Here is an 18,375-nt window from a genome sequence, read left to right on the forward strand (position 1 = left end):
GGATCTCTCTGCCTCTGTAGACAGGAGAGGAAAGGGAGGAGAATCAGGAGCAGAGAACACGGTGAGGAACAGTTTCAGTTAATACGGGTGAATCAACAGGTGAAGTCGGTGACTTAGGTTATAGTGTGGGCAGTTTGACCATGGAAAATGTGAGGCACAATATATTTTGGAGATGAAGTTGATAGATTTGTTTCTGCCTTTTGTAGTGATCTAGGTTGGTACTAGATAAAATATAGAGTTGATCCTCATTATTTGCAGATTTCATATTTTCAAATTTGCCCACTTGCTGAAATTTATCTGTAACCCTCAAATCAATTCTTGTGGTGCTTTTGTGGTCACTTGTAGAGCAGTGAAAAGTTTGTGTCACCTGATGTTCACATTCCCAGCAGAGGTCAAACCAACAAGGCATCGCTGTTTCCTTGTTTTAGCTCTCCCAACTGTCCTTTTAGTCATCTATTTAGTGTCACTTTTTTCCTCCTTGTTCTTTTTGTTGGTGACTTAGCTGTTTAAAATGTCCCTCCCCACCCAGAGTAGGGCTGAAATGCTGTCTAGGATTCCTAAGTACTGGAGGGCTGTAATACACCTAACAGAGGAAAAGCAGGTTTTAGATAAGCTTCATCCAAGCATGAGTCAGTGTATTATCGGTCATGAGTTCAGTGTTTCTGGATCAGCAATATATATCACATGAGATGTCTTTAAACAGAAACACACATCTATCAAATTTATGTATTGATCTGTTAATAAATATATTGTAACCAGAGATTTGAAGGAACCTAACCCTGTATTTCCCTTAGGAACAATGGTTCAGTATTTGTGGTGACTCTCTAGAGCACACTATTGTGAATAATAAGAATCAACCATATTTATATTTGTATATAAGTATATGCAGAACACGGGGCTTCCCTGGTGGCCCAGCGGGAAAGAATCCACCTGCAATTCAGGAGCCACAGGAAGCACGGGTTCGATCCCTGGGTTGGAAGATCCCCTGGAGGAGGGCATGGCAACCCACTCCAGTATTCTTGCCTGGAGAATCCCATGGACAGAGGAGCCTGGTGAGTTACAGTCCATAGGGTCACAAAGAGTCTGAGCTGACTGAAGAGACTTTGCACGCACGCATATGCGCAATACACAACCCAGACTTTCTTGAGATCTTTACAGTGGAAAAACATAGCAAGGTACAGAACAACATATGAAATCTGAAGGAATGCAAGATGGTGGGGTGTGCGCAAGTGCATGGGTGAGCATGTGTGTGAAGTTGGTTGGTCCCAGGAACAGAATGTAACCTCAAAGTGTCTTTAGAAGTCTCTGACTAAGTTTGACCCTATGCAGCACCCAGCAGGGTTTTTTTTTTTTTTTAATTGAGACTAATTGCTTTACAATGTTGTGTTGGTTTCTGCCACACAACATGAATCAGCTGTAAGTATGCATATATCGCCTCCCTCTCGAGTCTCCCTCACTGCCCTCTCCCCGTCATTGGTCCCTCCAGGCCATCACAGAGCATCAAGCTGAACCTCCGGTGTTACAGAGCAGCCAGCTGGCTCTCTATTTTACACATGGTGTTGTGTATGTATGTCAGTGATACTCTCTCAATTCATCCCGCCCTCTCCCTCCCCCACTGCACCCACAAGTCTGTTCTCTGTGTCCCGCCCCGGCTCTAGAGCAGTGGTTCCCAAGAGTGGAATGTAGGCCAATGCGGGACTGCCACATCTAAAGCCCCAGAGATGCTTTCAAATGCAGATTCCTGGCCCCACTTCCCAGCTCCCCAGGGAGATCCTGATCACAGCCAGGTTTGGGAAGCACTGCTCCAGGGCCCGCACCTCCAAATCATGCAGAAGCACTCAAGGTTTCTCTACCCTCCAACAACTTTAATTCTTGTTGCTTCTGATTTGCAGACACGGAGATATATTCATGAACCACACTGAAAACTGGATCGGCTCTCAGTATAAGAAAGTGGTTTACAGGGAATACACCAATGGAGAATTTGTGGAGCTCAAAGCTCGACCGCCACAAGAGGAGCATTTGGCACTCCTGGGTATGGCACAGATCACAGCCGTGCACTGCCAGAGCGCGCGCGCGCGCACACACACACACACACACACACACACGCACACACACACCCGGTTAGACATCTGCCCAAGAAGGAATGGAAGGAACAGAGTAGCCTGACCGCATTCGTCCCAGGGAGAGAGCTTTCTGCTCTCCCATTATCAGGGAGCGTGCTATGTGCTCAGCTCGCACAAACAGTAGCATAAAAAGACCAGCAGATGACACACAAACAGGAATCCCTGCCATCCAGGCAGTCTAACCAGCACCTGCTGCCACAAAGGTCCTTGGCCGCCCCTCTGCTGAGCCAGAAAACTTTCATCCGAAACACCGATGCCTCGGAACAGCAGGCAGAGCATTTCCATAGCTTCTCCAAGGTTATCAGTCATCCATGGCCAGTGCCTTAACAACACACCATGAAAATCATTCTGACAAAAGAGGAACCTTTTACTCGAGAAGCAGTGCCGGGGGCCCTGACTTCCTGGCCTTCTCAGAACTGACTCCATCTGTCTGACACCCTGGGCTGCCCAAGAGATTGCATAAGTTCTTCCTGCTAACCTTCCCCACTTGTCACCTGAATGTCACCCCATCGTGAAGATGAGATCTTAAAGCAGAGGGCTAATCTAGATGACTTTGCCGTTTTTAAATCGACAAGGCAACTTATATAACTACTAAGGCTTTAATATGTTTCTTATTATCAAAATAATGCACCACACGATTATTTGCTTCATAAATTATTAACCACCCCATCCATCTTCACCATCTGCTAACATCAGCTCCCACGCTTGTTTTTCATACCAATGAGTCATCTGCCATGGGAACATTCCTTCTTTTGAGTCTCCGAGTCAGAGAACAGATCTCTGAAAAATGGGTGTTGAATCTGCAGAGGGGGCTGGGCTCAATTTGGTTTGCTCAGGAAAAGGACACAGACCAGCAACTTCATCAGAGGCAAACTCAGCACCACTTTAGTCAGGGGTGCAGAAGGCCCATCTGTTCGTTCACTGCAGATCAGGGAGACGCCTGCACCCCGGAAACTGCCAAGGCCCCAGGACAGGCACACTGGTCATCACTGCTCCCTGTGACCCACCAGGCAGTAAACCAGAAGGCATTCACCCCTTCTCACCAAAACAGCAAAGCATGTGCAATCTAAGTGGTAATGAAAATATATTGATTCTATTACATGTATGCACATGCCCCGTCTGTAACTACCCCAAAACTGCTTTTAAAAACATGCCTAAATTTTTCTTTTCTAGCTTTATCATTTAAAAAAACAGTGTGCTTTTCAGACACTGTCTGATTCATACTAAATATTTGTTTTAAAGATAATAATAGTCCAACAAATTTAGATTTATTTAGGCCTTTATCAGTACAGTCCAGGACTGGTTCCAGGAGATTGGTTCCAGAAACTTCACAGGCACCAAAATGCTCAAGTCTCTTGCAGTAAATGGCTTAGTACTGTTGGCCGTCTATGTCTGCATCCATGAATACCGACAACCAACTGCGTTTCTCAGGAAAGCATTAAAACCACGATTGAACCAGTGAATGATGGATGAGTGTGGTCAGACTCTCAACTGTGAGTGTATCTCCCTGTGAACATAGTGTGCAGATACATCCCGAGAACCTCAGGGATCAGATCTGTGGTGCTTCCACTGAAGTCTGTTTCTACCTCTCTCAAGTGATCCCTGTGTGAGTGATGCTCTGTCAGTGTGGCTGAGCAAACTGCGTCTGTGCCTTGTTCTGGGGACCGATGGGCACCTGTGCTGGGTGAGGGCATCCCACAGCAATGAGGGTGCAGACCTCTCCAGGGATGTCTGTGCTGACTTCCACTGGCACTCAGGCTGGCTGCTTCTAACAGAAACGTGTACACACTTTCTGAAGACTGCATGTCTCATGCAGGTATCCAAATACTGAGAAATAGCATTGGATGTTTGGAATCCAATTTCATTAGTGAAATCACCGTATTGATCATAAATCAATATGCTTATGTTTTAATTTTGTTGTCTTAGAAATTCCTTTTATACTCAGTATTTCATTGCATCCTCACTATTATTATATCTATTTACCAGATACTGAGCAGTTTTAAACTAACCAAAGGTTACACACAGGGGGATTACAATGGAAAGTCACCATGTGTTGTGGATATAGTTTTTCCTGGAGAGTATGTCTCAGCAGTAGTAAAAATTTAAGCATTTATTGAGTACTTACTATGTCTCAATTTACTGAAATTAGCACTTTACATATATTATTTTATCTAATCCTTACTGTAAACCTTTGAGAAAGGTACTATTAAGACCATGTTACAGATGAGGAATTTGACTCAGGTAGGTTACTTGACTTACTCAAAGCCTCTCTAATAAGTAAGTGAAGGAGGCAATTGATCCAACTGCAAAACATGACATGATATTTAATGCTACCCAATGTCACCTGCTAGAGGAAATAGACTAATAACAAGGCTAACCTTTGTTTATTTTGTCAAATACTACCTACACGTGAATTACACCAATGTTGAAAAGAGCAACGATAATGCACACAGACCTGTGTTTTGCCTTTAGGCCCAATGATTCACGCCGAGGTGGGGGACACCATCCTGATCATATTTATGAACAAGGCCAGTAGGCCCTACTCCATCTCAGCCCAGGGTGTGGAGGACACGGATAGTGGGAAGCGGCTCCAAGTGCCCGTCACAAAGCCAGGTAACTTACCCCAGAGGTCTGCTCCATGCTGATAAGTACTCCAGGCTCAACTCCTTTCTTTTCTGATCTCTGAAGGGTCTTGGAAAACTGATTGTAACATCATTACTCCATTATGTTCCATCTATTACCCCGATATGAAATTACTATTCAGCCAGTGACTGTTTATGGAGTTTCTAGGGCTCTATTAGAGACCTTAAAGGGTATTAACACATAATAACAGCTAGCACATATTGAATGTTAACCTTGTGCCAGCTTTTAAATTTAGAAAAAAATTAAAAAACTCACTTATTCTTGTAATAACTCAGGGAGGTAGACACTAACATATTTCATTGAGCCTAATAGCATTGATTATAATGGCCATTATTACTTTCTTGTTAAAGAAAAAAAAGTGCTGTCAGAACTTCCCTGGTGGTTGAGTAGTTAAGAATCTGCCTCCCAATGTGGGGGACTTGATTCAATCCCTGACTGAGGAGCTAAGACACCATGTGTAACTAAGCCTGCACACCGCCACTACTGAGCCCTTGAACTCTGGAGCCCGCGCACTGCAACGAAGATCCTGTGTGTTGCAACTAAGACCCAAAGTGGCCAAATAAATAAATACATTTTTTAAATGCTGCCAATTAAACTTTAACATGCCACTGATGGAAAGATACATCTTGGCATCAGATATGCTAAATTGTGAAAATGCACATCCTGTTATTGATGAAATCTGGTAGTGTTACATTCATTTAACAGATAACTGAGGCAAAGAGGAGTAAAGAGTTCAACCTGGACAGACATTAGTAATGGTGGAGCCTGTTTGACCTCAGGTCCTGAGCTCTTAAGGATGAATTTCTCTCAAGATGCTTAAAATGAGTTTGGAAGAAAAAAAAAAAAGACAGACAAGATGAATCATTTCAGCAATAACACAGATGATATATGTTGAAATTCTAAGTGGTGAAGATTTTCAAGAATATATCTGAGAGGGTTGATGAAATTTCAGAGAAAGAAAATCCATGAAGACTCGTTTAATTAGGAACAGTTAAGAAAAGCTTTATAAAAGAGATAGAACTCTAATTGTGTTTTTTTAATTGAAGTATATAGTTGATTTACAATGTTGTGCCAATCTCCAAAGTATAACAAAAGTGACTCAGTTATACACATGATATCACTTATCTGTGGAATCTAAAATATTGCACAAGGGAATCTATCTACAAAACAGAAACAGACTCATAGCCATAGAGAACAGACTTGTGTTGCCAAGGCAGAGGAAGGGAGAGGCATGGACTGGGATTCTGGGGTTAGTACAGTTCAGTTGCTCAGTCGTGTCCGACTCTTTGCAACCCCATGAACCGCAGCATGCCAGGCATCTCTGTCCATCACCAACTCCTGGAGTTTACCCAAACTCATGTCCATTGAGTTGGTGATGCCATCTAACCACCTCATCCTGTGTTGTCCTCTTCTCCTCCTGCCCTCAATCTTCCCCAACATCAGGGTCTTTTCAAATGAGTCAGCTCTTCACATCAGGTGGCCAAAGTATTGGAGTTTCAGCATCAGCATGAGTCCTTACAATGCATATTCAGGACTGATATTTTCTAGGATGGACTGGTTAGAACTCTTTGCAGTTCAAGGGACTCTCAAGAGTCTTCTCCAACACCACAGTTCAAAAGCATCAATTCTTCAATGCTCAGCTTTCTTTAAGTCCAACTCTCACATGTATACATGACTACTGGAAAAACCATAGCTTTGACTAGATGGACCTTTGTAGGCATAGTAATGTCTCTGCTTTTTAATATGCTGTCGAGGTTTGTCATGGCTTTTCTTCCAAGGAGCTAGTGTCTTTTAATTTCATGGCTGCAGTCACCATCTACACTGATTTTGGAGCCCAAAAAATAAAGTCTGACACTGTTTGCACTGTTTCCCCATCTATTTGCCATGAAGTGATGGGACCAGATGCCATGATCTTAGTTTTTTGAATATTGAGCTTTAAGCCAACTTTTTCACTCTCCTCTTTGACTTTCATCAAGAGGCTCTTTAGTTCTTCTTCACTTTCTGCCATAAGGGTGGTCTCATCTGCATATCTGAGGTTATTGAATTTCTCCTGGCAATCTTGATTCCAGTTTGTGCTTCATCCAGCCCAGCATTTCTCATGATGTACTATGCATAAGGGTTAAATAAGCAGGGTGACAATATACAGCCTTGACGTGTTTTTGATGCATTGAAAGGCGAGAAGATTTCACAATTTAATGAACTTCCATAAATTTTACACAGTTGAAATGTGGTTGTAATAAGTGTTAAGAGCCACTGTTACAAAACTGATAGCAACCCCATAGGAATAATTATGAGGGAGTTATATTCCATTTTACCTCTTCTGACTACATAATAACATTATAACAATACTATCAGTTCAGTTGCTCAGTCATGTCCGATTCTTTGCGACCTCATGGACTGCCGCACGCCAGGCTTCCCTGTCCATCATCAACTCCCAGAACTTGCTCAAACTCATTTCCATTGAGTTGGTGATGCCATCCAACTAGCTCATCCTCTGTCGTCCCCTTCTTCTCCTGCCTTCAATCTATCTCAGCATCAGGGTCTTTTCCAATGAGACAGGTCTTTGCATCAGGTGACCAAAATATTGAAATTTCAGCTTCAGCATCAGTCCTTCCAATGAATATTCAGGACTGATATCCTTTAGGATGGACTGGTTGGATCTCCTTGCAGTCCAAGGGACTCTCAAGAGTCTTTCTCCAACACCACAGTTCAAAAGCATCAATTCTTTGGCACTCACCTTTCTTTATAGTCCAACTCTCACATCCATACATGACTACTGGAAAAACCATAGCTTTGATCAGATGGACCTTTGTTGGCATAGTAATGTCTCTGCTTTTTAAATGCTATCTAGGTTGGTCATAGTTTTTCTTCCAAGGAGCAAGTGTCTTTTAATTTCATGGCTGCAGTCACTATCTGCAGTGATTTTGGAGCTGAAACAAATAAAGTCTTTCACCATTTCCATTGTTTCTCCATCTATTTGCCATGAAGTGATGGGACCGGTTGTCATGATCTTATCTGAATGTTGAGTTTTAAGCCAACTTTTTCACTCCCTTCTTTCACTTTCATCCAGAGCCTTGTTAGTTCCTCTTTGCTTTCTGTCATAAGGGTTGTGTCATCTGCATATATGAGGTTATTGATAGTTCTCCTGGCAATCTTGATTCTAGCTTGTGCTTCATCCAGCCTGGAATTTTGCATGATATACTCTGCATATAAATTAAATAAGCAGGGTGACAATACACAGCTTTGACATACTCCTTTCCTAATTTGGAACCGGTCTTGTTTCATATCCAGTTCCAACTGTTGCTTCTTGACCTGCATACAGACTTCTCAGGAGGAAGGTAAGGTGGTCTGGTATTCCCTACTCTTTAATAATTTTCCACAATTTGGTGTGATCTATGCAGTCAAAGGCTTTGGAGGAGTCAATAAAGCAGAAGTAGATGTTTTTCTGGAACTCTCTTGCTTTTTTGATGATCCAACGGATGTTGGCAGTTTCATCTATGGTTCTTCTACCTTTTCTAAATCCAGCTTGAACATCTGGAAGTTCTGGGTTCATGTACTGTTGAAGCATGCCTTGGAGATTTTGAGCATTACTTTGCTAGTGTGTGAGATGAGTGCAATTGTGTGGCAGTTTGAGCATTCTTTGGCATTGCCTTTCCTTGGGATTGGAATGAAAACTGACCTTTTCCAGAAATGGTGTGGACCTAACAGAAGCAGTCCTTCCAATGAACACCCAGGACTGATCTCCTTTAGGATGGACGGGTTGGATCTCCTTGCAGTCCAAAGGCCTCTCAAGAGTCTTCTCCAACACCACAGTTCAAAAGCATCAATTCTTCGGTGCTCAGCTTTCTTCACAGTCCAACTCTCACATCCATACATGACCACTGGAAAAACCATAGCCTTGACTAGATGGACCTTTGTTGGCAAAGTAATGTCTCTGCTTTTTAATATGCTATCTAGGTTGGTCATAACTTTCCTTCCAAGTAGTAGGTGTCTTTTAATTTCATGGCTGCAGTCACCATTTGCAGTGATTTTTGGCGTCCCAAAAAATAAAGTCTGACACTATTTCCACTTTCCCCATCTATTTGCCATGAAGTGATGAGACTGGATACCATCATCTTAGTTTTCTGAATATTGAGCTTTAAGCCAACTTTTTCACTCTCCTCTTTGACTTTCATCAAGAGGCTCTTTAGTTCTTCACTTTCTGCCATAAGGGTGGTGTCATCTGCATATCTGAGGTTATTGATATTTCTCCTGGAAATCTTGATTCCAGCTTGTGCTTCTTCCAGCCCAGCATTTCTCATGATGTACTCTGCATATAAGTTAAATAAGCAGGGTGACAATATACAGCCTTGATGTACCCCTTTTCCTATTTGGAATCAGTCTGTTGTTTCATGTCCAGTTCTAACTGTTGCTTCCTGACCTGCATACAGTTTTCTCAAGAGACAGGTCAGGTGGTCTGGTATTCCCATCTCTTTAAGAATTTTCCACAGTTTATTGTAATCCACACAGTCAAAGGCTTTGGCATAATCAATGAAGCAGAAATAGATGTTTTTCTGGAACTCTCTTGCTTTTTCCATGATCCAGCGGATGTTGACAATTTGATCTCTGGTTCCTCTGCCTTTTCTAAAACCAGCTTGAACATCTGGAAGTTCACAGTTCACGTATTGCTGAAACCTGGCTTGGAGAATTTTGAGCATTACTTTACTAGTGTGGGAGATGAGTGCAATTGTGTGGTAGTTTGAGCATTCTTTGGCATTGCCTTTCTTTGGGATTGGAATGAACACTGACTTTTTCCAGTCCTGTGGTCACTGCTGAGTTTTCCAAATTTCCTGGCATATTGAGTGCAGCACTTTCACAGCATCATCCTTCAGGATTTGAAATAGCTCAACTGGAATTCCATCACCTCCACTAGCTTTGTTCATAGTGATGCTTTCTAAGGCCCACTTGACTTCACATTTCAGGATGTCTAGCTCTAGGTGAGTGATCACACCATTGTGATTATCTGGGTCATGAAGATCTTTTTTGTACAGTTCTTCTGTGTATTCTTGCCACCTCTTCCTTTCTGCTTCTGTTAGGTCCATACCATTTCTGTCCTTTATCGAGCCCATCTTTGCATGAAATGTTCCCTTGGTATCTCTAATTTTCTTGAAGAGATCTCTAGTCTTTCCCATTCTGTTGTTTTCCTCTATTTCTTTGCATTGATCGCAGAGGAAGGCTTTTTTATCTCTCCTTGCTATTCTTTGGAACTCTGCATTCAGATGGGAATATCTTTCCTTTTCACTTCTCTTCTTTTCACAGCTATTTGTAAGGCCTCCTCAGACAGCCATTTTGTTTTTTGCATTTCTTTTCCATGGGGATGGTCTTTTTCCCTGTCTCCTGTACAATGTCACGAACCTCCATGCATAGTTCATCAGGCACTCTGTCTATCAGATCTAGTCCCTTAAATCTATTTCTCACTGCCACTGTATAATCATAAGGGATTTGATTTAGGTCATACCTGAATGGTCTAGTGGTTTTCCCCACTTTCTTCAATTTAAGTCTGAATTTGGCAATAAGGAGTTCATGATCTAAGCCACAGTCATCTCCCGGTCTTGTTTTTGCTGACTGTATAGAGCTTCTCCCTCTTTGGCTGCAAAGAATATAATCAATCTGATTTTGGTGTTGACCATCTGGTGATATCCATGTGTAGAGTCTTCTCTTGTGTTCTTGGAAGAGTGTGTTTGCTATGACCAGTGCATTCTCTTGGCAAAACTCTAGTAGCCATTGCCCTGCTTCAATCCATATTCCAAGGCCAAATTTGCCTGTTACTCCAGGTGTTTCCTGACTTCCTACTTTTGCATTCCAGTCCCCTATAATGAAAAGGACATCTTTTTTGGGTGTTAGTTCTAAAAGGTTTGTACGTCTTCATAGAACTGTTCAACTTCAGCTTCTTCAGCGTTACTGGTTGGGGCATAGGCTTGGATTACCGTGATAGAATGGTTTGCCTTGGAAACGAATGGAGATCATTTTGTCATTTTTGAGATTGCATCCAAGTACTGCATTTCGGACTCTTTGTTGACCATGATGGCTACTCCATTTCTTCTAAGGGATTCCTGCCCACAGTAGTAGATAGAATGGTCATCTGAGTTAAAGTCACCCATTCCAGTCTATCTTAGTTCGCTGATTCCTAGAATGTTGACGTTCACTCTTGCCATCTCCTGTTTGACTACTTCCAATTTGCCTTGATTCGTGGACCTAACATTCCAGGTTCCTATGCAGTATTGCTCTTTATAGCATCAGACCTTGCTTCCATCACCAGTCACATCCACAACTGGGTATTGTTTTTGCTTTGGCTCCATCCCTTCATTTTTTCTGGAGTTATTTCTCCACTGATCTCCAGTAGCATATTGGGCACCTATCGACCTGGGGAGTTCCTCTTTCAGTATCCTACCATTTTGCCTTTTCATACTGTTCATGGGGTTCTCAAGGCAAGAATACTGAAGTGGTTTGCCATTCCCTTCTCCAGTGGACCACATTCTGTCAGCCCTCTCCACCGTGACCCGACCGTCTTGGGTGGCCCCACACGGCATGGCTTAGTTTCATTGAGTTAGACAAGACTGTGGTCTGTGTCATCAGATTGACTAGATTTCTGTGATTATGGTTTTGGTGTGTCTGCTCTCTGATGCCCTCTTGCAATACCTACCATCTTACTTGGGTTTCTCTTACCCTGGACGTGGGGTATCTCTTCACGGCCGCCCCTCCTGCCCTTGAATGTGGAGTAGCTCCTCTTGGCACCCATGCAGCCGCCGCTCCTTGGATGTGGGGTAGCTCCTCTCGGCTTCATTGGAAGGACTGATGTTGAAGCTGAAACTCGAATACTTTGGCCACCTCATGCGAAGAGTTGACTCATTGGAAAAGACCCTGATGCTGGGAAGGATTGAGGGTGGGAGGAGAAGGGGACGACAGAGGATGAGATGGCTGGATGGCATCACCGACTTAATGGGCATGGGTTTGGGTAGACTCCGGGAGTTGGTGATGGACAGGGAGGCCTGGCGTGCTGTGATTCATGGGGTCACAAAGAGTTGGACACGACTGAGTCACTGAATTGAACTGAACTAACAGAAGCAGAAGATATTAAGAAGAAGTAGCAAGAATACACAGAAAAACAGAAGAACGATAACAATGCTGTAGCAATTTCAATAAAGATCATTAAATCAAAAATTTAAAGATGTAAAAAATAAGAAAAGAGAACAATCTAATGAATCAAAAAGTTAGCAAGCTACCTGTTTAAGGATGGGGTTGTAGGAAGGAAAATCTTTACTGGTTACTATTCCAATTTCTGCCACTTCCTACCCCAGTATCAAAAGCTGCTTCAAACTGCATCAAGAAACTTTTCATGAACATCTAAATGTCTATATACAGAGAAACAAGTAAATTTTGGAATATTTTTATAGCAGACCATTGTGTAGCCATTAAATGATATTTAATAAAGATTTAACGAACACGTTTTAATGAAAAAAAATATTTTACATTACATGGGAAAGATTTGTTAAGCAAAGTACAAATAAGAAGAAAGATCAGAGGGAAATAAGCCAAAATGTTAATAATGGTTTCATCTTCATGGTGGTATTTTAAATAGCAATGTGATTATCTTTTCTACTTCACATTTTTTGTACTTTCTTCTTCCCTTCTTGCTTTGATGAAGAGGGAAATGGTTTAAAATGGATCAAAAAATTATTAAATATATTTATTTTTGATGGTTGAAGCAGCTTCAAAGGGAGGAAGAAAGGTGCCTATCAGGCATGAGAGTTGGGGGGTGGGGGCTCTGGTAGGGCTGTGGGCTAGCTGGCATGACCCCTCCTGGTGGATGGACCCTGATGGTGACGAGTGACAAGGGACACAGCTATGCTCCTCTAGGCTGGCTGGATTTCTAAGAGTCCTAGATGTGAGGGCTGTCAGAGTAGGAAGAAAAATGATTATAGACTGTGGCAATGGAGCATTTTTTCTTTTTTTAATTGAAGCCAGAGGTATTCAGTCCCCACAGGAGTCTCAAATAAGTCTGAAAGGTTTGGGAGAACCCAGAGATTGGGGGTAGGAGCAAGAAACTAACTTAGTTCAGGCAAGTTGGATAAGAAAGTTTAATCAGGGTATGAATGTGATGAAGAGTACAAGCTAGCATTTTAAGAAAAGTAAGCTCTGTCATCTTGGATTGTTCTGTGCTAATCTCCTGCAAGAACTCCAAAATCACAACTTGCTTCTGAACAACCATTGACAGGAGAATGTTGGATCCCACCAAAAAAGGATACCCCATGCACAAAAAAGACAGAAATGGTATGGACCTAACAGAAGCAGAAGATATTAAGAAGAGGTGGCAAGAATACATAGAAGAACTGTACAAAAAAGATCTTCATGACCCAGATAACCATGATGGTGTGATCACTCACCTAGAGCCAGACATCCTGGAATGTGAATTCAAGTGGGCCTTAGGAAACATCACTACAAACAAAGCTAGTGGGCTATTTCAAATCCTGAAAGATGATGCTGTGAAAGTGCTGCACTCAATATGCAAATTTGAAAAACTCAGCAGTGGCCACAGGACTGGAAAAGGTCAGTTTTCATTCCAATCCCAAAGAAAGGCAAGGCCAAAGAATGTTCAAACTGCCGCACAATTGCGCTCATCTCACAAGCTAGTAAAGTAATGCTCAAAATTCTCCAAGCCAGGCTTCAACAGTACATGAACTGTGACCTTCCAGATGTTTAAGCTGGATTTAGAAAAGGCAGAGGAACTGGAGATCAAATTGCCAACATCCGCTGGGTTATAGAAAAAGCAAGAGAATTCAGAAAACCATCTACTTCTGCTTTATTGACTATGCTAAAGCCTTTGACTGTGTGGCTCACACCAAACTGTGGAAAATTCTTAAAGAGATGGGAATACCAGACCACCTTACCTGCCTCCTGAGAAATCTGTATTCAGGTTAAGAAACAACAGTTACAACTGAACATGGAACAACAGACTGGTTCTAAATAAGAAAAGGAGTATGTCAAGGCTGTGTATTGTCACCCTGCTTATTTAACTTATATGCCGAGTACATCATGAGAAATGCTGGGCTGGATGAAGCACAAGCTGGAATCAAGATTGCCAGGAGAAATATCAATAACCTCAGATATGCAGATGACACCACCCTTATGGCAGAAAGTAAAGAGGAACTAAAGAGCTTCTGGATGAAAGTGAAAGAGGAGAGTGAAAACGCTGGCTTAAAACTCAACATTCAGAAAACTAAGATCATGGCATCTGGTCCCTTCACTTCATGGCAAATAGATGGGGAAACAATGGAAATAGTGAAAGACTTTATTTGTTTTGGCTCCAAAATCACTGTAGATGGTGATTGCAGCCATGAAATTAAAAGACACTTTCTCTTTGGAAGAAAAGCTATGACCAACTTAGACAGCACATTAAAAAGCAGAGACATTACTATGCCGACAAAGTCCATCTAGTCAAAGCTGTGGTTTTTCAGTAGTCATGTATGGATGTGAGTGTTGGATCATAAAGAAACCTAAATGCTGAAGAACTGATACTTTTGAACTGTGGTGTTGGAGAAGATTCTTGAGAGTCCCTTGGACTGCAAGGAGATCCAACCAGTCCATCCTAAAGGAAATCAGTCCTGAATATTCATTGGAAGGACTGATGCTGAAGCTGAAGCTCCAATACTTTGGCCATCTGATGTGAAGAGCTGACTCATTGGAAAAGACCCTGATGCTGGGAAAGACTGAAGGCGGGAGGAGAAGGGGTCGACAGAGGACAAGATGGTTGGATGGTATCACTGACTCGATGGACATGAGTTTGAGTAAGCTCCGGGAGTTGGTGATGGACAGGGAAGCCTGGTGTGCTACAGTCCATGGTTCACAAAGAGTCGGACACGATTGAACTGAAGCCCCCTCAGATTTCCTCTCTCCTTCTTCTCCCCTTCCTCCATCTTCTTCATCTTCTTTTCATTTTATCACTCAACAAACATTTACTGAGCATCCTCTTTTTGTTGAGAACTTGGCTTCCAGGTGGGTGGACAATGGATTGTTTCAACTTTAATAACCCCACACCCATAGTCACTTGCATTTAGAAAGGTAAATATCAGATGTTTATCTTGTGATTACCAAGGCATGGGGTAAATCATGGAAACTAGACCTAAGATGATATTGCTAACCAACTGCTTCATGAATGAACACAGACCAAAACTTCACACACGTCTTCATTACTTTTGTTTTGCTTTGTGACTCAGATTCATCTATAAACTGTTTGTCCTTATAGGGTGAGGATGGGACTCAGATAGTTCAAAAGGAGATAATTTAAATGAGCCTTTTACAATGTGATTATCTTGATAACTCATGAGTAATATATGGTTCCTCTGCAAGGCTCTGGGTCAGTCACAGGGGATTCACAGATATGGGGCCTGACCAGAGGGAGTGCATGCATTTGTTGCTAGCATACATACAAACTAACTCTTGCATGGTGGCTCAGACGGTAAAGAATCTGCCTGAAACATGGGAGACTTAGGTTCGATCCCTGGGTTGGAAAGATCCCCTGGAGAAGGGCATGGCAATCTACTTTGGTGTTCTTGCCTGGAGAATTCCATGGACAAAAGAGCCTGGCGGGCTACAGTCCATGGGGTTGCACAGAGTCGGACATGACTGAGCGACTAACATTTCGGGGTTTCCCAGGTGGCGCTAGCAGTAAAGAACCCGCCTGCCAATGCAGGAGACATAAGAGACATGGATTTGATCCCAGGGTCAGGAAGATCCCTTGGAGGAGGGCATGGCAACCCACTCCAGTATTCTTGCCTGGAGAATTCCCATGGACAGAGGAACCTGGTGGGCTATAGTCCATTGGGTTGCACAGAGTTGGACACAACTGAAGCGACTTAGCATGCACACATATATACACATTAATAATTATTGACTGACCTCAATGTGAGGCACTTTCCTAGATATTTTATTTCATTTAATCTTCACAATAGTTTGAAAACTGGGTTGACTAATCCACTTTACAAATAAGGAAACTAAAGGTCTGTGAAGGTTAAGTAGCTTGTCAAAAGCTAAGTGAAAACCAGGCATGCGTCTGGACTGGGTAGCCATTCCCTTCTCCAGGGGATCTTTCCTATCCAGGGACCAAATCCAGGTCTCCTGATTTGCAGGCAGATTCTTTACCACCTGAGCCACCAAGGAAGCCCTCACTTTTCAAAGGTCAGTGAAGTAAAGTAACTTGTCAAAGGTGGAATGGAAACAAGTCATTAGGGTTGAGATTTGAAACTAGGCCTCTCTGATTCTCTCTGGTTCCAGCTAGATTTCACTTGCCTGCACATTAGAATTGCCTGAGAAGCTTAAGGAATATATTTGTACACCAATAATAGATTGCAGATATTCTAATTTCATTGGTTTGGGATGAGGTCTGAGCAATGAGGGTTTACAAAGCTCCCTGGTGATTCCACAAGAAGCCAAGGCTGAGGCCCACGGCAACTCAAGTGTGCTCAAGCATATAACTCTTGGGAAGGAGATACAAAATTTGAGGAGAAAAAGCATCAAACTAGGATGGAAGGCTGAAATGAAAATCTATCATTATGAACCTGCAGAAAGTCAAGGTATGAGTTTAACAGGAACATTTCTATTGAATGGGTAATTCTCCCCAGCAGTAACTTTAATCAAAATATACAAAGAATCTGTTTGTATTTCTTCAGGTAAATTGTCTGGAACAGAGATCACATAATTAAATTTTTTTTCTATTTCTTCTTATTTGTTTCAGGAGAAATAAAAACCTACAGATGGAATGTCCCTAAAAGGTCCGGTCCAGGGCCATCTGACCCAAATTGTATTCCATGGGTTTACTATTCAACAGTAAACTTTGTGAAGGTAAGGTGGAGAGAGCCGCCAAAATGCTCAAAGTGATATGGTTTTCAGTTGACCATTCAAGTTATCACAATTACGGTGGGTATATATGAAGAGGTGTATTGGTTTCAAGCAGGGGTCTCAAACTGTGGCCATGCCCATTTGCCCATTTATTTGCATTATTGGTGATGAAGTTGAGTAGCTGTGATGGAAATGGTATGGTTCACAAAGTAAAACATTCTTGCTATGTGAAGTGAAGTGAAGTGAAAGTTGCTCAGTCATGTCTGACTCTTTGTGACCCCATGGGCTATACAGTCTATGGAATTCTCCAGGCCAGAATACTGGAGTGGGTAGCCTTTCCCTTCTCCGAGGGATCATTCCATCTAGAACCCAGATCTGCATTGCAGACAGATTGTTTACCATCTGAGACACAAGGGAAGCCATTTGCTATATGGCACTTTACAAAAACAAAGTTTGCTGGCCCTTGATCTAAAGTGTAGGGGAAAGAAAATAAGACCTCAAATTACTAAATTTAGAACTTTTAAGGAAGTTTGAAGCAAGAGAAGATATGTAAATTAGATAACCAAAAAATAAATATATATTTTAATTTTTAACATGGTTTATGATATTACCCAATTTTAAAATCTTTTCCAGTACCATCAGGGCTCAGGAAAGAAAGCACACTCCACAAAAACTTAGTAATAAACTCCAAACTGTCTGAGTGATAAATAGGCTAACTTTACTTAGAAATTAAAGGCAAAGATTCAATATTGAACTTGAGTCAGATATGTATGTATAAAACATCTAATCTTGAATTATATATCATAATTGAAGTCCAAACTAAGGTCATATCTGATATAATTAGTGTCTTTGAGGTGTACTGGACAGCACAAGAGTTCAGGAGAAACATACCAGGCACTTGAAACAAAAAACAAAAACCAAAGTAGAATCATGGGAAGTCCACATCTTTTGTTGATTGCTTTGTGCATACCTACAAATATTTATTGAGCCACTGTGATGTGCAAATGACCTCACCAAGTACTATGAGGGCTGAAAATATTCTTGTCTTGAAGGAATTTATCATCTTTGGGGGAAATAATACATGTGCACATCCATAATTATATCACAATTCTGAATCTGGTGACTTTTGTAGGACAGGTTCAATCCCTGGTCCAGGAGATAATATCCCACAGACTGTAGGGTGGGGCCAAAAAACAAAACGATCTTACACTAGAAGGATGGTGGATAGAATGAAGAGAAAGTCACAGAATGAAGAGACACTGTGAAGGGGGAAAAATTTAAGATTTGATAGTAAATGAGATGGGACGACCCCTGGCGGAGGAAATGGCGACCCACTCCAGTGTTCTTGCCTGGAAAATTCCATGGACAGAGGAGCCTGGTGGGCTACAGTTCATAAGGCTGCAAAGAGTCCAACATCACTTAGCGACTGAGCACACACACACGCACAACATGGGACAAAGTGAGGAAAATGAGGAATTAAACACTGATCATCAAGTTTTCTGACCTAAGTGACAGGGAACATCATAGTGCTACTAACAGAAATAGGGAATTCATGAGAAGGAAATGGTTTGAGGGAAATACACCTTAGAAAGTCTCATTAGCAGATTGAATTGTTGCAGGAGGCATCCAGGTGGAATATTTAAATAGGCAGATGGAAATGTGGGAGTTCAAAAGAAGCTCAGGGCTGAAAAACTCGATACGAAAATCATTCATGGGCTCATATCAGTTCCCAAGA

The 18,375-nt window shown here is 42.0% G+C and overlaps 1 protein-coding gene across 1 annotated transcript in view; it reads left to right on the forward strand.

Annotated features, from left to right (window-relative positions):
* Window positions 1-18,375, forward strand: part of HEPHL1 (hephaestin like 1) — a 94,429-nt gene that overhangs the window by 64,174 nt on the left and 11,880 nt on the right. Inside the window, exons 13-15 of the mRNA XM_043877033.1 lie at window positions 1,893-2,032; window positions 4,596-4,736; window positions 16,537-16,643. Of these exons, the coding sequence (XP_043732968.1) occupies window positions 1,893-2,032; window positions 4,596-4,736; window positions 16,537-16,643 (388 nt within the window). The remainder of the gene's footprint in view (window positions 1-1,892; window positions 2,033-4,595; window positions 4,737-16,536; window positions 16,644-18,375) is intronic.

Source organism: Cervus elaphus, chromosome 2, assembly GCF_910594005.1.
Source record: "Cervus elaphus chromosome 2, mCerEla1.1, whole genome shotgun sequence".
In the NCBI taxonomy this organism is placed as follows: Eukaryota; Metazoa; Chordata; class Mammalia; order Artiodactyla; family Cervidae; genus Cervus; species Cervus elaphus.